Raw genomic sequence first — 25950 nt, 5'->3', positions numbered from 1 at the left:
TCCAATGCTCTTCCATAGCACCAAACAGCATCTCTGTGTTGATATTTATACAACATAAATATTCATAACCCTCTTCTGGACATCAGGCTATTTAACTGCCCATTTGACACCTCTACTTGAGTATCTCTCTAGCATTCTAAACTCAATACCAAAAAGGGGCTTTTGACATACTGTGAAATCTTCCTCCTCCAGGGTTCCTCAACTCAGTATATGAACACTCTGTCTATCTGCACAGGCAGAAATCTAGGAGTCATTGCTCATTTATTATCACTCAACTTCCACATCTAATAAATCACCAAGGTCTGTCAATCTACCTCCAAAATCCAACCCAAATCCATTCCATTTCTCTCCAATTCTCCTCTCAATGTCTTTGGTTGCATTAAGTATCCTATTAATTTTTCTACAAGTTTCTTTCAGTGAATTCTGACCTAATCTAATATACACTGGTCTCTCTGGTAGCACAGCTGGCCTCCTGGGTTATCTTTATCATTATCTCTCCTTCCTGTACTAGATACCCTGTTATCTATGCCTTTTCTCTTTCATCTGTTTTGTTTTGATGGCAGCATCCTCCAGCAGTGTCGTGAGAAAGCTACTGTATAATGTGTATGTAGGAGGTAGACATTTTGAAAATACTGATTGTCTGAAAATGCTCTTTCCCACCTAGAGTTGATGCTTCTAATTTAATCCCTTACCTTACTCTATTACTTTCTCATACTAGCAATTATCATAACTTGTAATTATGTTAGTTTATTTGCAAACTATTTTAAAATAAATGTCCATCTTACACACTAAACTATAAGCTCCTTGAGGGCAGGGGCAGTACATACTGCTTCAACCACCAGAAACATAGTGCACAGCATAGTCCCTGGTATAAAGCAGGTGTCCAAAATGAAGTTATTTATGAGTAAATGAACATGTAAATGAATTATCAGGGTTACATTCTGCTCGCTAGTCTCTGGTAAATCTCTTGCGTTACTATCAAGTAAGAAATATTGCAAATTTAACAGGAGAGACACACATTAATATGGTTAAATACAGTTTTGATCAACATTTCATTACACTGCTTTGGTGCACATTGTCAATGGATCTATTCCAAAATGATAAAAATCCACTCCAAGACTTTAAGTATGATTCTTTAATGTAACAAAAAACTACGGCTTTAGCTCTTACTTCACATGCCAAGGGGGAAAAAAAGTAAGGGTAGGGTGTCTTTTCCAATAAGATACTGAAACCCTCTGAGACCACATTCAGCAAATGTCAGCACACTCCAACCAAAGAGGAGGTTTCATTTAGAGATGAGGCCGGGCATGGTGGCTCATCCCTGCAATCCCAACACTTCTGGAGTCTGGGGTGGGCAGATCCCTTGAGCCCAGGAGTTTGAGACCAGCCTGGCCAACATGGCAAAACTCGGTCTCTACTAAATATACAAAAATTAGCCGGGCGTGATGGCATGCACCTATAGTCCCAGCTACTCAGGAGGCTGAGGCACAACAATCACTTAAACCTGAGAGGCAGAGGTGCAGTGAGCAGAGATCATGCCACTGCACTCCAGTCTGGGTGACACAGTGAGACTCTGTCCCAAAAAGAAAAAAAATAAATAAAAAATAAGTAGAGATGATTTATCCCTGGAACTTTTTTGGTTATCCCTCTGCTTCAGAGAATTGTCCACGTGAGATGGATTTCAAAAACATAAAATCATAGGTAAAGTATATAGACATCATCATTCATCTAGTTACATGTTCTTACTCTTCTTTAAAATAATAGTGTTGGTACTCTATTCCTTCCAATCCACATTCTTTTCCTCCAAACACTTAATAAAAGGAAACCAAATCATTGTTGCTATGTAACTCAGGATCTGTTTGCCAGTACAAGGAAATTATGCACCATTATTAATATAGGAATTATAGAACAAAATCTGTACTTAACCTGCAGGTGAACAGAGTGAAAAGACAGCATGAAGTATAATTTGGACATCATATCTATCAATTAAGTGCCATAGATCCTCAACAGGCCTTTGGCAAGAAGCCTCATTTACTAAGGTTTTATTTTTATTAAAACGCTATGAATTTAAAGAGTTAGCCTAATACTATTATTATCAGCAGACTCCAGTTTCCTCTCCTCCATTTCTTCTTCCTCACAAATACATAAAGCTCTTTTAGCTACTTCATACTGTTTACTTACGTATTATCTAAACTACATATTTGTACTGCTAGTTTATTTAATTGGCATTTCTGATCAAATTTCTACTATGAAAGACGAAACACTAGTTTTCTTTCTTTCCTGTGTTCACCATACTCTCCATCTTTCTAATTATATGTAATTCTGTTTATATCACTAGTTGTCTTTCAGTAATACACTAATTCATTTTTCCTGGAATAATGTTTTCCTCATTTGCTTAGCTATGTGCTTGTTATTAATGCAACTCCAAACACTCCAGCAGTTGTCTAATCTTAATGCATTCACTTTAGATATTAATCAATTTCATTTCCTGTAAGAACTCTCCTAAGCACCATCCCACCAGTTTTTTGACCTAACCCAAACTGGATTGGTTGCTCCTTGAAAGCATGCCACATGGGACGATAACATCACTGTAATACTTGGGATTCTTGTTGGATTTCGTTTTCAGCTCCTATGTAGTTTTTCTTCATTTAAATCCCGTGTTTTGGTGGAACCCAACTTCCAGTGGCTTCCAGAGATAAAAGTATTTAGGAAATTTTCTGAGATGTTCATGTGTGACAATATCCTTATTATAATCTCACACTTAACTGATAGTATGACAGAGTATAGGATTCTATGTTGGAAGTCATTTTCCCTCAAAAAATAAAAAAGTTTAATTATTTGACAAATAATAATTGTATATGGGGTACACTGTGATGTTACATATAATGAATAGTAAGCAGATCAGGGTAATTAGCTTATTCATCATCTCAAGTACTTTGTGTTGGAAACATTCAATATCCTCCCCCTACCTATCTGAAACTATGTAATATATTATTGTTAGCGATAGTTATCCTACAGTGGTACAGAACACTAAAGCTTACTCCTCCTATCTAGCTGTAATTTTGTATCTTCTGTATCTAATCTTTCCCTATTATCCCTCTTCCTGCTACCTTTCCCAACCTCTAGTATCCTGTTTTTTTTTTTGTTTTTTTTTTTACTTCTATAAAATCAACTTTAAGCTTCCACATGTGTGAGAACATACAGTGTTTAACTTTCTATTCCTGGTTTATTTCACTTAACATAATGTCTTCCAGTTCCATCCATGTTGTTGCAAGAAAACAGGATTTCATTCTTTTCGGTGGCTGAATAGTATTCCATTGTGTGTGTGTGTGTGTGTATATATATATATATATATATACATCACATTTTACCTCTTCATGTATTTAGGGATCTAGGTTGATCCCATATCTATTGTGAACAGTGCTGCAGTAAACATGGGTGTGTAATGTTTCTTCAATACTGACTTCCTTTCCTTTTGATAAATACCCAGTAAGGAGACAGCTGGATCATATAGTAGTTCTATTTGTGTGTTTTTTAAACTGAGATGGAGTCTTGCTCTGTCACCCAAGCTGGAGTGCAGTGGTGTGATCATGGCTCACTGCAACCTGACTCAACATCCTGTGCTGAAGCGATCCTCCCACCCCAGCTTCCCAAGTAGCTGGGACTATACACCTGTGCCACCATGCCGGGCTAATTTTTAAATTTTTTGCAGAGATGGTTTCCCTATGTCACCCAGGCTGGTCTCAAACTCCTGGCATCAAGTGATCCTCCTGCTTCAGCCTCCCAAAGTGTTGGGATTACAGGTGTGAGCCACCACATCTGGCCTATTTATGGTTTTTGAGGAACCTCCCTAGTGGCTGTGCCAGTTGACACTCCCAGTGTGAGTTCTTTTTTCTCCACATCCTCACCAGGATTTGTTAACTTTTGTCTTTTTAATAATAGCCATCCTAACTGGGGTGAGATAATATGTCATTGTGGTTTCGATTTGCATTTCCCTGAAGATTAGTGATACTGAACATTTTATCATACATTGGTTAGCCATTTTTGTATCTTCTTTTGAGATGTATCTGTTCAGATAATTTGCCCATTTTAAAAATGGGACTGGGGCAGACACAGTGGTTCACGCCTATAGTCCCAGCATTTTGGGAAGCTAAGGCAGGTGGACTGCTTGAGCCCAGGAGTTCAAGACCAGCCTGGGAAGCATGGTAAAACCCTGTCTCTACAAAAAATACAAAAACAAATGGGGCATGATGGTGCACGCCTGTAGTCCCAGCTACTTGGGAGGCTAAGGTGGCCACTGCACTCTAGCCTGTGTGACAGAGTGAGACCCTGCTGTTGAGATGTTTGAGTTCCTTGGATATTCTGGAATAAATCCCCAGTTGGATGAATAATTTGCAAATATTTTCTCCCATTCTGTAGCCTCTCTTTTCACTGTTGTTTTCTGTGCTTTGCAAAAGCTTTTTCATTTGATATGATCCTATTTATTTTTGCTTTCGTTGCCTGTGCTCTGACGTCTTATTCATAAACATTTCTTGGACCAATGTCCTGAAGCATTTCTCTTTTGTTTTTGCCTACTAGTTTTATAGTTTGGGTTTTACACGTGGTTCCATGAAAACTTTAAGCTACTTTTTTCTATCTCCACAAAAAAAAAAAAGTCATTGGTATTTTGACAGGGATTGCATTGAATCTGCAGATTGCTTTGAATAGTATGACCATTTTAACAATATTAACTCTTCCAATCCATAAGCATGGGATGTCCTTCTAGTTGCTGGTATTCTCTTCAGTTTCCCTCATCAGTGTTTTGTAGTTTTCCTTGTAGGTCTTTCACCTCCTTGGTTAAGTTTATTCCTATATGTTTTATAGCTATTGTAAATAGGATTGCCTTCTTGATCTCTTTTTCAGCTAGTTTACTGTTAGTGTGTAGAAATGCTACTGATTTTTGCATGTTGATTTTGTATCCTGCAACATTACTGAATTCATTTTTTGGTTCTAAGAGGTTTTTGGTGGAGTCTGTAGGTTTTTCTTGATATAAGATCATGTTTGCAGGCACAATTTGACTTCTTCCTTTCCAACTTTGACACCCTTTATTTCTTCCTTGCCTAATTGATCTGGCTTCCCTAAAAATTTTGAAGGCAACATTGCATTTTCTTCTGGCTGCCAATGTTGTTTTGAGACATATGTCCACGGACTCATGATCTTTTGTATTCAACTTTACTTCCCCCATCCTCTCTAGAAGCTTGTAAGATGTTCTTTGTCCTCAGCATTGTAAAATTTCACATTGATGCGCTATGGTCTGGGTGTATTTTCATTCCTTAGGACATTTATTTGACAGATATTTGCAATGCAGGAAATTTTGTATTTCAGTTCTGTGATACTTATTTGGCAATTTCCTCCTCTCTGTTAACTTTTCTAATACTCTTGGTCTGATCTTCTTATATTTTCTCTTTTATTTTCTATCTCCTTTTTTTTTTCCTTTACTCGTACAACTATTTCTCCAATTTTTGTCTTTCATCTTAGCAATTATTCTTAATGCTCAAGCTCTTTTCTGTTCTCCTTAAGAAAAGTGTACTGTTGCTTTTCTCTATTTATCTTCCATGTTAGAGATTGCCCTCACCTCTTGAGCTGTCTGCCATTGATGAAGTTAGGAACTAAAAATAATAATAATAATAAACTGATTAGGAGCTATGAGTACGAGTAGTCTTGTTGACTGCAAGATTCCCTATAGGGTAATCTGCTGGCCTTTTGTAGAGAACCCTCAATATAAATAACTTTAAGTCTACGTTCTGGGAGACAAATGGGGCAATAAAACTGTGGTTCTCGGCATTCAGATTTCACTTAATCTGTTTATGGATTGGTACTGTGGTACCTTTTACTTCAATTTAGTGTGATATCCTCCATCAAGAAACCCTCTTTTTCGTCCATCCTGACAAGAAGCATAGCATTCTCCTTGGATAGGCAAGGGGTAGTCATCACAAGGTGTGAAATGGGAAAGAGGGTCTAGAAATCTTGATGCCATCAAATCCCAAGCCTTTTGAAGACTGTGAAATGCAAACTGGTTAGTTCTTGGTTTCTTATCCAGGATTCAGATGTCAAAGGTTTGCTATGTAAGTTATTGCCTTTCTTCCCAGGTCCCAAAATATTCTCGTACAATCCTCTCTCCTGCTTTTCTTTTTTATTCCCTTCCCTTGAGATTGTTCTTATTTGTTTGCTTTTTGTTTTTAGAGAGTGGGTCGGGGGGAGGTCTCACTATGTTACGCAGGCTGGTCTTGAAATTCCTGCTGCAATCAATCTTCCTGCCTTGGGCTCCCAATTCTTGAGGTCTTAAGCCTTTAAGAAGAAATCTCTTTACTGAAGGGTTTTAGTTAGTTTCCAACTAAAATTTTAAAAGAGGCAAAGTCTCATTCTGTTTATGCCATGTTAAATGTAAGAATGCATACTTTAAAACCATATTCATGCTATGATTTTAAGTATGAAAAATTATGTAAACACATTCATTGGGACTCGAAGAGAACAAAAAAAAATTCCATGGTTATATTAAAGAGTGTTGGGTTAAAGGCCAATTTCTCTTTAATATTATTGTGCCTAAATAACAATCAGGAGGAAAACAATCTTTTTTTCATTATTAGGGAAAAAATGAAAACATCTTTAATCCTGTAAAATTTATGAAACTTATTAAAGCAGAGCTGTATTTTCCTTTCTGTCCCAATTCTGAAATAGATTGCACTTGTTAAATTATTTCCATTTCATCTTTAAGCTATTACATCTCATCACTAGTCAGCAAAAATACACAAATTTGTTATTTAACACTTTTATTAAAAACATTTTGACAAAAAGTAACTGTAGCATTTAGTAATATGTCATTCAGAAGTATGTGACATGAATTTTAAACACTTGATATTTACACGAGTCAATAAAAATACATTACTTGTTAACAGGCAAGAAAGCTCACTCTGAAAGGAGAAACATTATTCTGGTGCATACATGTTCCACTCCCGTGTTGATGTATACAACCTAGCTATTACATGGGCATAACAGACTCATTATATAAACTCGAGAAGTCTTAGATACACATATTTTTCTCTTATCCTTTCTTCCTCCAAATGGAGTAGGGCAGTAACCACTGAAATTATAGTATGAACCTGGGCTGAACTAAATTAGCTGCATATTTATCTTTTAACATAGACTGGGGGAGACTAGGCTGAATAGAGGTGGTCTACGCAGCCTCTCAAACAAATCTGCTATCTTAGCACAGCAACTTGTATCAAACTGTTTTCAATCGCTTATTTTCCCTGTATACCAGAGAAATCAGCAAGGTAGACAAGGTTGTCTTTGCAACTCTTTACTTACCTCTTTTCTCTCCTACCAGGCCAGGGCTCCCTCAGTATACAGTGCTCTGCTTTTGTCCTCATATTATTTTTCCTTATTTGTCCAATGAAAACTCCCTGATGTGGTTTGGCTGTTTGTCCCTTCCAAATCTCATGTTGAAATGTAATTTCCAATATTGGAGGTGAGGCCAGGTAGGAGGTAATTAGATAATGGGGGCAGGTCCCTCTTGAATGGTTAGTACCATCCCCTTGGTGATAGGTGAGTTAGTTCATATGAGATCTGGTTGTTTAAGAGTCTGTGACCTCCCCTTTGTCTCTCTCTCTCGCTCCCTGTCTCACCAGGTGACACGCCTGCTCCCTCTTCACCTTCTGCCATGATTGTAAGCTTCCTGAGTCCCTCACCAGAAGCAGATGCAGGCACCACACTTCCTGTACACCCTGCAGAACCATGAGCCAATTAAACCTCTTTTCTTTATAAATTACCCAGTCTTGGGCATTCCTTTATGGTAGTGCAAATGGATTCATACACTCCCATTTCCCAAATGTCACTGATATTACAGTATTGATTGGGTCATTCATATTATTATTCATTTAATAATATGTGGCAAGCACTATCCATTGAGATACTCAAAAGACGCACAGACTGGAAAGTGTAAGAGGTGGATGGTTGATAACTTTGGCTATCCTAAAGAGTATCTATGTTTAAAAAGGGTTGGTTAACAGAGTTGACCGACAGAGCTATAGGGCAAATACTTCTGCTTATTTCTGGGGTTTTAGCTTTTGAAAAACCTTTCACTTTTTTCCCAAATGATAAAATGACTGGATTAAATATTAAACCATTCCCTGCCTTTGACTCTTCCAACAATACTTTTGCAGGTATCTCTGGAGTTCACAGGGCTCAGTAAAAACACTGCTTAGTGAGAAAGCACAGGCTGGCATGGTGTACATTATGGAAACTTTAAAACATCAGTTAGCAAGTATATATTTATTATGTAAGAAAAACTTTTATAAATACTCAGCAAAGCAAACATAATCACTGAGAATTTCTGACATATCCATTAAAATTTTTAATTGCCTAATGACTTTTAAAAGTTGAATAAACCAAATGTTTTAATTAAACTTGTGAAGACAAGCTATGCCTATTATATACAGAGTAAAAATAACTATAGATACTAAAATCAGAAATTAAACTATTTGAACTATCATCACTTAAAGATGCTTTGTGTGAGAATTCAAGTTCTCTTTTAAAAAGACTGTACATCAAGAATTATTTTTCTCTAATACAAAAGACTGCTTTCCAAACGATTTATGAATAATAGAAATCCTATAATGCTGTATTTTTCAAAAGCCAGACAGAGATCCACTAAGTCATGTGATCAGTTTAGGCTCAGAGTACACTGAATATGTTAAGGATAATAAGTATTGTTTAGTTTCAGGTGTGTAATACAATAAGTGGTGATAAGAAGATGTATTTCTTATTATGGGCCATAGTCAAAAAGTTTGAAAACTATTGCCCTAACGTGAACAATTTGGAATCTGGGTTTATGCAAGGCACTTTTGGAGAAATGTTAATATATTTATATTATTATAATGTCTTAAACACACAGCAAGAGCTATACCAATATTTACATATTGAAGTATTTGGGTTCAAATATGTAAGTTATTTGTCTTAAACTCTAAAATACTTCAATATTCATGTGTTCGTAACTTAGATAAATGAATTTTCCTCTCACAGAAGCTCTTGACTGTATGTATGATCCTAAATTAGTATTACTAAATAAATCACAGGGTTGGGTTAACTGTAAGGATTAGGCCCAGTTTACTTCATACGGGTGCTGTAAAGGTGAGTAAGGTTTGATACAGATCCAGGATCTTCTTTTACTGTCAAATATAAGACTCCTTATATGGACATACTACATGGAATAAGTTTCTTAAAGTTTAAAAAAAAAGACTCCTGTAACTCCTGTGACTGAACTCAAAGCCCACCCTCTTCCATTACCACAGTTCTTGTTATGCTCTTTTCATAAGAGGTGGTAATAATGACTAATACTTTTCCTTGACTCTCATTTGAGAAGTGGATGATGACTATTTCTTGGGGTAACAAACAACTCTCCTCTCACGAGGTCAAGCAGGAGTTCTGCACAGTTCCTAATGTTGAAGCATTTACAAGATTTAGACACAAAACCATAAAGGGATGAAATACTCCTCAGCAAACAACTACAATTATATAAGTTCTTATTCAGCACAGCCTATCCAAGGATTATTGTAATTTCCTTACTTTGTACTGACTTTTCCTTAAAGTTAGATGAGATAAATTTCATTAATCTTTGCTTTCTTCTATGTACTCTCCTAAAACTTCAAAAGGGAGGGCCTTAACAGGGTGAAGGATGATTCTGTTGCACTTCATTTTCTAGAGCACCACTGTCCAACAGAAATATAATGAGAGCCAAAAATGGAACCATATATATAATTTTAGATTTTCTAGTAAGATGTGCTAAAAAAGTTAAAAAGTAAACATTTTAATATTTTATTCCACCCAATATATTCAAATTATCATGTCAACATGCAATCCACATATGAAATATTGATGAGATTTTATATTTTTCATATATAGTGTTTGAAATCGATTGTGTATTTTATACTGAACACATCTCAATTGAGACTTCATATTTCAATGCCCATTAAGCCACATGGCTGGTAGCTACTGTATTGGACAGTGCTGTTCTAGAAACTGCTGAACATTAAAATGTAACAGCAAAGTACCTGCACTCTTTGATTTTCATAAAACCGAAGGCAAGTGAAGAAAGATTTGAACCAATCATGTTTCTGTTACACTTTCAGTAACGGATTATAACACAATTTCTGTTTTATTTCTGCCAACCATACTGAACACAAACTCCTACATTCCATTTTAATCACGGAAAAGAATAACTTTGTCAAATACTAAATGAATGTACTTTTATTCTTGGTCTCACTTGAATGACAGAAAAAATGTGTTAATTAGGCTAGTATAAAAAAGAAAAAGCAGATGAAGAGAGAAGATGAGAAACATTCACAAATACTGGGATATGACCCATTGAGTAAGAATGACTTTTACTAAATAACTTTAATAACTTCTATTCCCTTTGCTTGGAAGACAAAATAAAAGTAAAATGTTAAAATCAAGATGAGCTTTCAGTTAGTTAGAAAAACCAAGATTAGTGACTTCGTGCTTTTATTTATAGAATGTGGTACGTAACAGAATTGATATATTTGTTTGTTGTAACTACGGTATTTAGCTACGACAAAACACCATTTCATTTCACTATGCCCATAATAATTTATTATTAACATGATTGTGGGTTGTGAAGGAAGATAAGAAGGTGGGGGCGTGGGGAAGGAGAAAGGGTAATCCATAACAAAGAGAAAAATGAAGAGGTGGAGGTGCTGAGGCCATCCTCCTCCTCTGTGGTATGACTAGGATGTGTTTCCAGCATTGGTCTGGTTTTGTTTGCCTTCTGAATTTCAAGGATTCCACAGATTTTGTTTTCTAATACTATAACACATATATTCATAGAAAAAAGTCCTCTGCCATGTTTTGAGATTTCATGAAAAGAGGATGAAGAACCTTAGTCTAACGTTAGATTCCTCTTTACCTGAGAAAAATGCAATTTATATGAAATGTAATAAATTTCTTTTTTTTTCTTGAGACAGGGTCTGGCTCTGCCACCCAGGCTGGAGTGCAGTGGCATGATCTCGGATCACTGCAACCTCTGCCTCCTGGGCTCAAGTGATCCTCCTGCCTCGGTCTCCTGAGTAGCTAGGACTACTGGCACTAGCCACCACACCCAGCTAATTTTTGTATTTTTTTGTAAAGATGGGCCCAGACTGGTCTCGAATTCCTGAGCTCAAGCAATCCACCCACCTCGGCCTTCCGAAGTGCTGGAACTACAGGCACAAGCCACTATGCAATACATTTCAATCTTATTTTTACCCGTGGACATACAATTGCCATCCCTCATGTAAAAAGATTAAAGTCAAGTGGAGACAACTGTAAATATTCAACTCTGTTACATAATGTACAATGTGAGCTTTAAACATTAATATGTAAAATTAATTATTAGGGAAATAAAACGCTCTCATTATAAACAATGCAATCGTAAGATCTAATTGGATTTACTTTTTAAAATATTGATGGAAATATCTCAAATGCTTCAAAAAATAAACTAATACAATCTAAATGGATTTCTAGCTTCTTAATATCTCAGAAAAATTTATTGTAAGCACATTAATAAGTTAATTACATTTGTGGTTCATGACTAAGACTTACCAAGTTCTGCTAAATTACCAAATGCAACAAGACACATTTCTGTAAGAGCTGCATTTTGGCAGTGGATGCCCAGTAATTTCACTAAGGTAGGAATAACACCCATATTGATAAGCTGAGCTTGAAGCGAATCTGTAAAAACAAAAAACAACAACAACAGAAAAGAAAGTGTTGACATGTCAAATGAACATTATAAGAAGAAAACACCTCTTATTTTCCCTATTGGAAACTCAAAGTTATTTAAATTACAGTAATAGAAAATGAAGTCCATTCATATGATTGTGTTGAACATTTTAAACATTAGTTCAGAAGAGTTTAGTTTTGAATCCTTTGAATAACCAAAAGGCATTTAGAAATAAAAATAGTTTGAAGACTATATCAAATCATTAGTTTTTTAAATGGGGTCTTACACCATTAAAAAGCAGGCTTTTAGTAAGTATAAACAAACATTACCATTAGTTTTTGAGTGAAAAATTTAGAGTAACATTTGCATTACAGGAAATCACAGAATATGAAAAGCATGAGAAAAGTAGCAAGTTTAATGAAGACCAAGAAAGAAAAAAATCTTAGAATCCTTTAAAAACACTTTTCATAATACAAAATTAAAAATATTTAATAAATACACAAAAATGATTGGTTCTGAATATTTGCAACCAGAGTGTTCTTGATGACTGCTAGGAAGAGATGTACCAGAAAAAAAAGTTACCTAAAATATTTTTCTTTTTAAAGTTTTATTTAATTATAGTGACAGATCATCTCAGTAAGAGAGAGGAAAGTCTGGCTTAGAGAGGTGAAGAGAATGAGGTTAACATGGCCTTGTCATCATTGCTTGCCTTCATTTTCTAAGAAACTAATTGATTTTGAAGTGCTAAACATGCCTTGGATTTCCACAAGGGTTCTTCATGGACAATAATAATAGAATACCTGTAGCAAAGTTGAAGATAAATGAACCAAAAATGAACACCAAAAGTACCACCTCTTAGAATAAGCTAAGAAAGACATACAAAAAATCCTGTGTTTATGCAAAACACTATAACTGTCCATAACTGGTTCATCCAATGATACAGAAATGCTCTTCAAAAATTTTTTTCTCATTAAAATGATATGCCATTTTCAAGCTAATAATTTTCCCCAAATTCTTTTAAGTTATTTCTCTTTGCAATCTAAAGACTAAACAAATTTTTTTCTCTTTAAAATGACATGCCATTTTCAAGCTAATAATTTTCCCCAAATTCTTTTAAGTTATTTCTCTTTGCAATCTAAAGACAAAACTCTTTCTTACAAAAACACGTTCCTCATAGTTCCAATCCCTTGGCAGGGTTGGCCTGCTAATTTTTTTTATTACTCTTTATAGTTCTTAATCTATAGATAAGCAGGTGGGTGATTTTCAGAAAAGAACATACAGAGTTGAGCTATCTCACATGCCAGTTCATTATTGCCTGGTGGTCTTTGTTGTTAATTCTTCCTGCTTTTAGAGTGAAGTATGAGGAGATAGTCAACAGAGGCTTAGTGTCCCTGAAAACTGATGACTGGCTAATTACAGATAATTATCTGGTTTGGTTGTGGGAGCCCATCTATAATAGAAAGGGGCCTATTACCAAAATAAGAATAAAAAATAAACATGGAAAAATGGAAGTTTATGCTTAGAGTTCAAATACTCTAATAAAACAATTTCAAATTTTGTAATGAAGTTATGAAATCTAAAAGGAGATAAGAATTAAAATATACTCAACTAAGTAATCTGTATTTATACTTTTGATGTTAAATTTTTTTCTGAATATGAAATTTAGCAATAATTCACAACACTTAAAGGTAAAATACTTACTTACACAATAGTGTTATATCTATATTATATTGGTAGAATAGTTGCATTATGGTTATAGTATTTGTAATAATCATGCACCAAGGAGCTTTCCAAGTTAGAAATTATTTAGGTTACTTACCAGTAGATAGGGCTCTTTACTAGAGGGTCACCTCTGAAGATCCTTGTTCTTTAGCAGTATTTTTATTTATATATGTATTCATTTTCACTACTTTGTCAAATACTGCAGAGCTGATGAATCATTAAATTTCAGGTATGTAAGCGTGAGCACTAGCGCATGCATTGAATGTGAGTCAAACTCCACTATATGTCTGCATATATGTAAGCATCACACACCCCCTCAGTTCTGTTGGTACAAACTATAAAAAATCCAACAGTCCAGGGACATCAGAGGAATAACACATTTTATGGAGAAGATAACAGAAGAATACCACTTAGAAGATAACGCTCTTCATGTTCTGCTAACTTGGCATATCCATCACTTTTCTGGACTGCTTTTACAATGTTACAAATTTTGGTTCCAGGTAAAAGAGGGGTGAAAAGTAAAGAAATGTTATAGCGCTTAATACAATCTTTGGCATACAAATTGAAGCAGTAATATTTGAAATTATGGCAGATTGGGAGAAAAAGTTAGCATAGCCAAATGGCACATTGTAGGTACTGCCATAATTCATGAAAATCATGTTGCTTCGTGAAAATGTGTCTAACTACCCAGGAGCCAAATTCATTATATACTCACATACAACACACATACCACACAAAAGAGAAAAATATAAAGCCATCCAGTTGGATGAACTCATTGTGGACCAACTGGGTGCTCTCTTTTATATCTATCTACTTCTATGATGCTAACTAAAACAATAATCATACTCAAATAATTCTAAAATTTGTTCACACTGACTGGCAGGCCTGCCATTCTACTTGTATAATGAAGGTCCAGAGGAGGAGAGAGAGAAAAAAAAACCACACTTTTACAGAAACAGGTTGATATAAATTTCCACTTCATGGACAAAGAAAGAGGCCTCCTAGAATATGGTTCTCAAAAAGTGTCCCTGGAACCCTTTCAGAGGATCACAAAGTCAAAGCTATTTTCATAAAAATCCCAAGATTTTATTTGCTCTTGCCACTGTGTTGACATTTGTACCAATGGTACGAAAGCAATGGTAGGTAAAACTGCTGGCATTTTAGCATGAACACCAGCAATGGCACCAAATTGTATTAGTAGCCATTGTTTTCTTCACCATCACAAATAGTAAAACAAACTGCTATTCTTTGCAGCAATTTTTTTGGGAAAATATTTTTCATAAAAATGTTATTTCTGTTAACATATAATAGGTTTCTTATTTTAAAATGAAACACTAAATAATTTTAAATATTTTCTTCATTTAAATTTCTAATTCAGTAAATATTGACAGACATAACCCAAATACATAAAAAAAGGCTTCTACGTCTTCTATAATTTTTAGACATCTAAAATCATAAGACCAAAATTTAAGAACCAGTGTCAAAGGACTACCTAATTTAAAAAAAAATTTTTTTTGAGACGAAGTCTCACTCTGTTGCTCAGGCTGGAGTGCGGTGGTGTGATCTCAGTTCACTGCAACCTCCGCCTCCCAGGGTCAAGCACTTCTCTTGCCTCAGCCTCCCGAGTAGCTGGGATTATAGGCCCCTGCCACCACACCTAGCTAATTTTTGTATTTTTAGTAGAGACAGGGTTTCACCATGTTGGACAGGTTGGTCTCGAACTCCTGACCTCAGGCGATCCATCCGCCTCGGCCTCCCAAAGTGCTGGGATTACAGGTGTGAGCTACAGCGCCCACCAGGGCTATCTAATTTTTATAAGAGATTGGGAGGTGAGTGGGAAACATGGTAAATATTCTGAAGTTCAATGATGTGCTCAGCAGAAGTGATAACAGGAAAAAAATAAGATAAAAGCTTGGTAGGAATCCTAGATTTTGGCACTCTGATATTTTCAGAGAAATAACACTAATAAAGCTCCTAATATCTCATCATGCTTATTTGAGAAGAAACTCTACTTAAGCCTAAGAGATCATTCCAGATTGAGTCTACCTATTTCAGTTACTATGTAGATGTTACAATTCAGTAGGTGGCGGTGCTGTTTTTTGAAAAGATTAAGTAGGGGTCCTGTTTGTGTAGGATAAGTTGATATTCTTATTGACATAAACAAATGATTCATTTGATCATCTTTTTTGTTTATTGCCCAAAGAAAACTTGCAAATGTTTTTCAAAGGATAATAGCTGACATCCATGGTATCACGAATGTTATCAGGAGTATGACTTTTAAGTGAAAGACAAACAGGAAGAAATTCTGAGAACTAGAAATAGTTCTTGTTCTCTAGATACATTAGGCAGATCAAGTGAAGCAACTGCAAGACTACTACTTCTGCCTCCCTCAGTGAATATCAGCAACTCCAGGAGAATGTTATCAGAGCTCAACAAACACAGCAATTCACAAAAATGTAACCCAGGCCCATACATAGCAAACACTTATGTGTGAAAGACAGTCTTTAGACAGCACAATGTGATAAATGTCCGAAGACTCTGTTTTAACTGCTCCTGACACACATCACAGACAAACACTGACCAAATACAGATTTACGAAATTACATAATATCAAAATGACACAGGCCCTACATGATCTATGGGGAGGAAGAGGAAGAAAGGCACTGAGGGGGTGCAATACAGATGCATATACAAAGAGATATAAGGCAATCAACGCATGCGCTGGTGTGAACACTTACCTACCTACATTTGAATTTCAATGGTTCCAAGTTCTTCAGGTCACACTCATGGAAACTCCAAAGAATGGAGATCTGGAGAGAAGATCTCAAGTTGAGGAACCTTTTCCCCCCTGAGTTTTAAGTTTAATGTTTAAAACATTGGTATAACTAGATTATAGGTCCAGAAAAGTATGCTGAGAATTCCAGTGATTCAACTGAAGTTACTAAAAATAAGTTTGTTAAGAAGATTATAACAGGTTTACCTTATTCCTAAGGCTTTACAGACAATGTTATAAGATTATTAAGCTTTTTGGTAAATAGAACTTAAGAATGAACTTGTAAAAACAAGACAAGACACAATTCAAAATACAGTCTGTACATTAGTACGTAGATATATTATTCACAGTATAATGATATGATATTGCCATTTACAGGCTTGCATTAAAAATCCCATCTACAGTCAAATGAGTTGAGCATAGTTGAAACAGTGAAAGAAGCAAATAAAACTCTTGATGAAAAGTTCTAATACAAATTGGCTAAAAATCATTTGGGCATAATAAAGACTGAAGAAAACTACCTTTGATTTAATGACATATCTGTATTTCCAAAAAAGGATATGAAAATTAAAAATTAGAAACGATACAACTGAAGTAGAGCTTCAAGTTCAAGCAAGTTTTAGCTCTATTATAACACTGCAAAGTAAACTGACTTAAATATGGCTACCAAGAGGATGATTAGTGGTTAAAAACTTTATATACTCAAATGTTTATAAAGTGGAGAACTTTATTCTAAGCCTAGTGTTGAGGATATAAAAACTAGATTACTTACATGTGTTTAAAATTCAATTATTTTAAAGCCTTCTTTATATCAAACATGCATGTGTTTTGCACCCAGATTGTCGCTTTAAGCCCCATTATACATTTCAATGATACACAGAAATTTCAAAAAAAAAAAAAAAAAGCCAACATTCATTAATATTGACAATATTGGAGGTTTAAAACAATACATTTATACATTTCTTCCTAGTCGCTAACAAATAAAAAACTAGAAAAGATAATTCTAAGGTTCTTTCTGGGTTCTGAAAATAAAAATTGTCTCTACATGGCAAAATTTCCCTTTTGTAAAAGTTTTAAATATAAATGGCAAAATTATATGTGTGAAATTGATGTAAAACAGAAGCAACAACAAAAAAATGCCAAAGCAAAAATCAACAGATAGTAAAAATATTTTATTATTCTTAAGAAACTTATTCATTTACTGTTCTCAATATAATGACAACTAGAGTGATTATGCCTTAATCTAGTAGATAATTTTTCCCCATATTTACTACAGGTTAATTATTTGTTACAGATCAACTTTTGTTACAATGAATACTGCTACAAAAAAATTCTATAGATATGTTTATTCTGATTAAAGAAAACTCTACGCTTTCATCTCAGAAAAAAACTGGTCTTTTAAGTTAAATGTGGTCTTTTTTTTTTTAAAGAGGACTACTGCCAGCTGTTGCTTAAGCAGCATTTATTAAGAGAAACCAATTCAGTCTCTGCTTTCATACAGCACTGCTGAGATAAAGACCACATCTACAGTAAGTATAAATTTAAGCCTGAATTTTTGTACAGCAAGTTAAGCTAATGCCAAATTAATTTATATCCCAACATGTGTATCTTACAAACATAGGCTTAAAAACATAGAAATCCCTTCTTTTACAAAAGAATATATTAGCTTAAAAAAAACTTTTCTAGTTACCATGGGGCATTATTGTAATTTAGTTTTTACAGTTTAAAATTGCACAGAAGTTATTTGCAAGGCAAAAATTCTGTTAACAAGATACATCTGCATATTCAAAAGCATTTCACTTTCTAGTTTTTCAAGTAGGACTTAAAAATTTTTTAGTAAATAAAACAATATAGGCAGTACAGTGTTAACTGGATTTTACTTATAGTTAAAAAAACAGGATTAATAATCTTTATAAAAGTTAATTTACACATGATGCTTTTCTGGTTTCAGTGCCTCTCTGAATGGACTTTGTAAATGGCCTAAATTAGACATGCAAATACAGATATCTGGCTAAAACCTATTATTTACCTCTGATTTTAGCCTCAGCTTTTCAAAGGCCAAACAGCTCAATGCTTACTTCAACATCATTTCTGGAACCTAAAAATTTGTGCATGATCAATGATTATGTGCCTCATATCATCATATTTCAACTAGTATAGGAACACTTACAGTAAAGACCTGGTCTTTCAGACTTGTTACTATCTGAATATTTATTTTTAAATATAGGTAAGCATTTCATGTAAAGAGAAAATTTGCCTATATGCTTTATATGTTGAAATTCTATCAGTTGAAATGTAAATGCATATTATTATATTAAAATGCACCAATAATTAATGGTGATACACATCTTGTAAGGATGAAATCAAAATCAGAAAACCAATTTTTCCAATTCAAATTTTCACAATGAGAAAAATCTTGAAAATAATATTTGATAACGGCTATGATTAATCTTCAATCCAGACATAAAGCAAATAAAAATGAGAAAACCATACTAGAGAATGAGCAACTCCAAACATATTTTGCCCTTTCACTGCCCTCAGCTAAGTGGGCATCTATGTGGTATTATGATATTAAATGCATTATCATAATCGCAGTAGCAATCTAGAAGCTAACAATGCTGAGAAAGTATTATTCCTGTAATAATATAATGCCAAATTTTAAGTATTAGACTGCTAAAATTACTGACAAAAAGACTATAATAATTTTATTTTTCTAAGATAAAATTTCAGCTTCTTACATTCAGAAGTTCATTCTCTAATGGCCAAAGCTGAATATAAATGCCAATACTTGACCATGTGGAATTAGACCAAAATGTGTATTTGATACACCTCTACTGAAAATCAAGCTCTCAGCCTGTTCGTTAAGTAACAGCATTATCATAGAAATAGTCTAGGAAGATTATCACTAAAAGCTAACCTGGTCTAATTGGTCAAATTTAATAGGTTGAATTAGCAAGAGGCACCAGACTAACTAACTGCTCTATTCTTTAGTGAAACAATTTGTTTAAAATAACACTTGTGGTAGAACTTTATGAAAGCAACCTTCTTCAGCAAACTGACTAGAAAGCTGTTGGACAAACAGCAAAAATTCAGGAATTTTTAAAAAAGAGAACAGTAAATAAAGAACAACAGTTAGTATAATAAAGAAAGAATAAAAAAGCCTAAGTACTTTTCAGCTGCCCAATAAGTCTTCAACACACTTCATTTAACTCACTGGAGTAAAAAGTGACAAACTGGGCTTCAAAAGATGTGAACTTAAATGTACATCTCCCATGTCTTCATAAATAGAGGGAAAAATAAAATACATGTAAGGTAGTATGATGGAAAATTAGTTTCATTAAAAAAGACAGTATCAGAACAAGGATCTCTGAGAAAGAAGAAAAACTTTAAAAAAGATAATAAATTGCAAAGATACAATTTTACCTTTTACATTTTGTTTTGTTCTTTTTCCTTAGAGTAAGGTAAAAATAATTTACTATTTAGGAAATATATAAATTATTAATTAGCTTGTAACCACAGTAAGTAAAGTTTAAAAATAGTTCTTCACTCATGTGAAGCAAATCATTTTTCTAAACATCTAACATCTAGGAAATGCTCTTTTTCACCCGTAATAAAGTATTGTAATACTGAAACATAAGGATAAACATGCAGCTCAGGCCAACATGCTTTTTAGTTTTTAATTACGAACTAAGAAATTGTTGCTATTGACTGAAAGTAGCAGCTAAGATTAATTACACATTAAATAATCTTTAATATGGGGAGAAGTAGTATAGGCCTTTTTTAAACAAGTGAATTTAAACAATGAGCTTAATATTTAAACTCAGTTGTCATGCTTCAATAATATGCCACAGGTGTTACACTTCCCAAATTACATACATGGCCTCCCTTCAACCATAGCTTAATTATCATCAGCCCATGCGACAAATAAATATAAGAATTATCATGTAGGTATCTCAGAGAGATTTCAGGAACTACAAAAAAAGAGAAATTAGTTTTTCAATAATGAGGAGTAATTAAAATATTAGAAAAATCGGCTGTATTTGTAGAAATCATATATACACATATCATACATGTATATATAAAATATAGGTCAGATGAAGAAGCCTAGACTGCATATGTTAATAATTTTAGAAGATACTTTTTCCTTTCCTGATGGCATCTTTCAATTGCCTCTACTTTTCTCTCTTATGGCATAGCTTACGTAAAATAGTAACTTTAGTGTTTAATGCTTATCATTTACCACTTTCTTTAAGAGTTATAATAGAATTTTCCCTCTATTTGTGTCTCTAGCACAACAATACTAAGAGAAAAAGTTAAACCCTCAATTACACCTTCCATGAGATATTTATTGATTAATTACATCTACTTACAACAATGGTGACTACCAATAGATTTGTCAACAAGGTGGTGTTCTGGTCTTTAGTGCTTTGCTTTAGATCACTGGTTTGTTTCTATTCAAACGTGCAATTAATTCAAGTGTACAAATGCAGACTCAACAAGCTTGTGGACCACCTATGGGAAATTTTTAATTACAGATCTGGTACTTGTTACTACCAGTGTGTTTTCAATGCCCCTTACTGCTGCCACCATGTATCATACGTAGATAAGGAACATCAACTAACATAGTGGGAAAGAGTTTGTAATGGTTCTAACTTATTTAATGAAGCAAATGCATTCCAATAACATGTGTCTCTTCCAAGTATTGAATTTGCTAATGAAAATTTTAGACAATAATAAGTATCCAGAAAAAGTCAATCAATGAAAATTTTCCAAACTCCTATGTGCTAAAACAGTGTTATATTTGAAAACAGCTGGATGACTGAACAAAATTTTCAGTCATCACTGCAATGTTTTGGCATTGGGTAACCAAAGCTAGGAAACAGATAACTTAACAAACTAATGAGATTAAAATACCTACAATTAAAGGTTTGAGTTCCTTGGATTATAGAATAACTAAAGTTGTAACAAAATGAAGAAAAAAAAAACAGCAAGTTCAACACATTCCCTCAAACTGAATGTCAAAGTGTCAACAAGCTTTTCTACAGCCATAATTGTCAAATATTCAGGCTATTTTCATGAGCCACAGAATCAAAGAGTGCTTTTTCGCCATGTGAAAAACATGTATATTTTTTCCAAAATGGATAAATTTAAAATGATTTTTACTAAAGTTTTGTGTTATTTAAATATTATTTTATTTATGCATTATTGATACAACTTCTTTGGCTAAGCAATTATAACTTTTGCTATTCAGATTATTCTACACTTACCTGAGTATTAACTGCTTCACCAATAGGGAAACAAAAGTATATATCCAGCTTATAGCTTAGAGGTATAGAGTCTTGAGCTAGTTTAAAACTTTTGAAACTGATAAATTATGAATTATATACAGCTTTAGCAAATGGTACAAAAATGACTTTACTGAATATTTTCATAACATATATGACTTGCATGTGTTTAGGAAACTTGTTTTATTCCTTATTTAATGGGTTTAAAAAGTGGATATGCTCTGAGTTTTACTGTATGAACAGGAAGCTTCTGAATCAAGACATTCTAAGTTTCAATTTTGAGACTAATAAATAATTTGAAAATATTCTCTTCAGGGAAACTATGTTGGTGGATTTTTGTGACCACTCTCAGTACTTTTTTTTTATAAGCACACTTTAAACATTTTATACATACAGCTAAAGAACAATAACTTCCTAACTACAGATAAGGCTTAAGTTATTGGGTCCAAGGCAGTTAACTTTACTACTACAGCAGGAAAAAGCTATTTGTCACTCAATATTTTACTTATAAATTAGCAGAGTCTTGTATACTGATGTTCTACATAGTAAATACATATAAAAAGAAACTTCACTTATTAGTGCTAATAGAAAGTGCCTCCTGAGTTTCAAAAAGCTGTTATTTTTTGTTTCAGGGACTTATCTAGGTACACATGATCAATACCAAACAATCTGAGTCAGTAAAGATGATGTAATATTTAAGTCTTCAAACATAAATTTTAAGGAAAAGAGAAAGCAAATAATGGACAAAACAATAAAGACGCTTTAATAATTATGCCAAACATACATAAAAGGACATAATTTCAGTGAACATTAGAAGAAAAAGAATCACTTCACAAATTAAGACACTCATGACAGACAAAATGTAAAAAGGAAGTAGAGGAAAGATGATGATAGTTACAAGTTTCGCATTTGTTTCTTAAAAATACTCAAGATTATGTCTTTTTTATTCGATAAGTTTTAAAAGCTGCAAACTGCAGCTTTTGAAATAAAGGAAGAAAAAGACCATTTGTCTAATAATATTCAGAGAAAAGTTAATATAGCTTTCTAAAGTCTCTAAGTTATTTCTTGGGAATGCCTGAGCTCTAGAAAAAAGCCTACTCTTCAAAAAATATATATATTATACAGTTAGACTGTACACTCCACATGCTGTTAATTATAATCTTCTTTCTCAGAACACTTCTCTACACACTGGGATACCCTATAATATTATGGGACTCAATCACTGCTTTGGATTGGAAATAGTGATGCTTTTGAAGACCAGCCATCTGATATATTAATACTTCTATACAGATTTTTTTTTAACAGCTTCCTCAAAGAACTAACAGCTAGTTTAGATGCATAACAAGACTAATTCTACTACTTCCAAAACTGGAATAACTTCTTAAAATTTCTTTCATTTATATTTCTAAAACCTTTTCCCATTTAGTGTTCTTCCTACTTTCTCAAATGTCCAAGCCCAAATGCAGTTAAAAGCAAAGAAAACAATATGAAAATCTGACCAATGATTTCTTAATGCAATTCAGATACCTATGTATTGTGGTTAAATTTCAATTATTTAGGAAATATGTATTTATTTTGTGGATTTCTCAGGCTCTGTCCTTTCTGTTTCTCATATTTATATTTAGGGCATTTGTTCTTCAAAATTGATTCCACCAGAAGGAAGGAAAAACAGATGTAACTTATCCTATGAAGACTACCATTTATTATTAGCTCAAGTTTAATATGTAAGCCATTTGATCAATAAAAACTCTATTATCCTAATTCAAAGGCTTAAAACTGGTAGCCCTTGGACAGGATGAGGCCTGAAGATACTTTCTGTTTAGCTTCTATAGTATTAAAAATATGTAATCCAACATTTAAAACTCAGATGTCACATAACAAACTAGACATTTCAGCTTTCTCCCCCACCTCCCATCCCCAAAATATAAAGATTGGGCAGTATTTGGCCAAACCATCATACAGAAACAACTGGCTAGAGAAGAGTAGTGGTTTTCCCCTTTCAATAGGACAAAGGCTCTTCAATTTACCACAGTCCCCACCATTCACTGTTGTCACTAACAACAAGGGCCAAATATCAGTAGCCATTTATTGCCAAGGTTTATCTTCTTTTTTTTTTTTGAATTATTGAGAATATTTCTTTGGACCCACAACTATCAAATGTGAAAAAAAATAAAAAGCATGCCAAAAGGGCCACGTGTTTCTACAACACATGAAAGTAAAGAATAATACTGCATGTCTAATATGCAAATAAAATGTCTCTGCCAAAATATCACAACTTAAAATGCCATTATGAAACAAACCACAGAAAGACCTTATTTGTGTTACATACCAGGAACATACCAAAATTTGAATGTCTGATCCACACAGTGATTCACATAAGATGATAAAGAAACAAATGGATATTTTGTGACACAAACATATTGTGAAGCCTTAATATCACAGATTTATATGCATTTAATTAACCATATAGGCTATCTGAAAATTATTCATACATCACTTGTTTCTAGGGTCTAAAAATGTTTTACAGAGAAAAGAAACTGCTGTTTACAATAATTAAATTTCTAAAATGAGATCTCTACAGTTGCTCTGAACTTGTTTCTAAAGCCAGATTTTATTAGAGTTTTAAAAAATTATTCAAAGTAAACCTAGTATCTAGATAAAATAATTTTACTTCTGCAAACAGTGTTCATATTTTAAAGCTACTCCTGGTATATACATAATGAAGATAAAACTATTTTAATATTGTTTATTTTTAAAATGTTCATAGTAAGAATGCTTAAATCATACTATAGGGCTGCGGAGTTTTTGTTTTTGATACTGATCAAAACTGGCAGCCCTTCAAAAATTAGTCCCATTTAGTAAATTAACCATTTTACATTTTTGAAACATTGAAATTTAATGTTGGCTAATTATTAATTTTATATGCCACTTACGAATTCTTTGTTCATCATTTTTCAAATATTTTTGTTTTGCACTATAGTAAAGATAATTTTTAATTTTTCCCCCAGAGATAAAGCAAGTTTTCAGTTTTGTTTACCATTCTCATTGCTATAGTTCATCAGCATGCCACAAAAGACAGTCAAGAGCTTCTCATTGGCGGGATCTGTTATACTGCACAGTGACCTTAAATGGTCAATTACAATCTGTGCACCACCTGCTTGGTCAACTGCACTTCTGCCCTCATCTGTAAAACAAAGAGTTAAATTAAAAATAAAAGAAAAAAGAAATGTACCTTACAATTTCAAATACAAAACATAACAGTGTTATTCTTTATTTTGTGAATAAATAGAAAATAAACCTAGGCAGGACATTAAATATGTCTTTTCAGAAAAAAACAAAAGAAATAAACATGGAAATGGGGGTGGGATGGGGAAAAGAGACAATCACTTTTTAAGCAAACCAAGACTATTCTCATTGGCATCATATAGGAGCTTACAGAACTTCCCTGTGTCCTAGAAGTTTACAATATGAAAACTTTCACTCCCTCTTTCACAAATGACAATGCTGTGTAAGAGAAAAAAACAGAAACTAAGTGATATTCTATTGGTATAAGTTTTTGTCCCTCAGGTTAAAAAAATCACTAAATATAACTTTTTGTCATTGGTTTTCAAAATCAGCTATTATCGAAGAAAACCATATGGGAACGTTATTATGTCTTTGATAATAGCTATTATTAAAGAAAACCATATGGTGTAGCTCTAAATCACAATAGGTAATTCCTGAATATTGGTACTATGGTCTTTGTTAATGGCATTTCCTATAGTCCAGAAGCATGTTCCCTTTTTTCATTCTTGATTTGTTTCTTTTTTCCTTATTCCCTCTCTTCTAGGGCACACCAATATAATTCAACATTACAAAAAGTGGTCAAGTGATGGTCAAACATAACTTCCATTATGTGTCCATCTACATTGCATAAAACAGATATTACTTAACTGTCAGAACATACAAACAGCTTTAGACTACTTTCTAACTTTTGAACATAAGAATGAAAATAAATTAAAAGAAGAGTATGTGTCATTCTAAATCTGACACCTTAGATAAAATATAACCACCCTCTAGAAGAGGTCCAAGAGAAATGTGTGAGCCATAAATGTGAACCACATGTGTAATTTAAATTTACTAATAGACACATTAAAAAATAACAGGTGAAAATTAATTTTAGTAATATTTTATTCAATTCAATATATCACTCTGATATGCAAATCAATAAATTAACAAAATATTTTGTATTATCATCTTCACAATATATCTTCAAAATCCAAGTGTTTTCTACCCTTACAGTTACATCTCAACTCAGACTAGCCACATTTAAATTGCTCAGTAGCTAAATTTGGCTAGTAGCTACCACACTGTACTATTCAGCTACAGAAATATAGCACAAAGATCAGCAAAAGAAATGACTCACAAAGGAATTA

General features: G+C 33.6%; 1 protein-coding gene across 16 annotated transcripts in view; it reads right to left on the bottom strand.

Annotated features, from left to right (window-relative positions):
- Positions 1-25950, bottom strand: part of RAP1GDS1 (Rap1 GTPase-GDP dissociation stimulator 1) — a 173675-nt gene that overhangs the window by 36850 nt on the left and 110875 nt on the right. For 10 of the 16 annotated variants that reach the window (XM_001165560.7, XM_054683209.2, XM_016951900.4 and 7 more), the window contains exons 5-6: positions 24573-24719; positions 11635-11763 (exon numbers count right to left, since the gene is read on the bottom strand). In XM_001165560.7, coding sequence (XP_001165560.4) covers positions 11635-11763; positions 24573-24719 — 276 coding nt within the window. The remainder of the gene's footprint in view (positions 1-11634; positions 11764-24572; positions 24720-25950) is intronic. The other 6 variants (XM_016951903.4, XM_054683212.2, XM_016951902.4 and 3 more) reach the window with 1 other exon arrangement.

This window comes from Pan troglodytes, chromosome 3 (assembly GCF_028858775.2).
Source record: "Pan troglodytes isolate AG18354 chromosome 3, NHGRI_mPanTro3-v2.0_pri, whole genome shotgun sequence".
NCBI classification, from domain to species: Eukaryota; Metazoa; Chordata; class Mammalia; order Primates; family Hominidae; genus Pan; species Pan troglodytes.
This window is presented reverse-complemented; position numbering and strand designations above follow the sequence as displayed.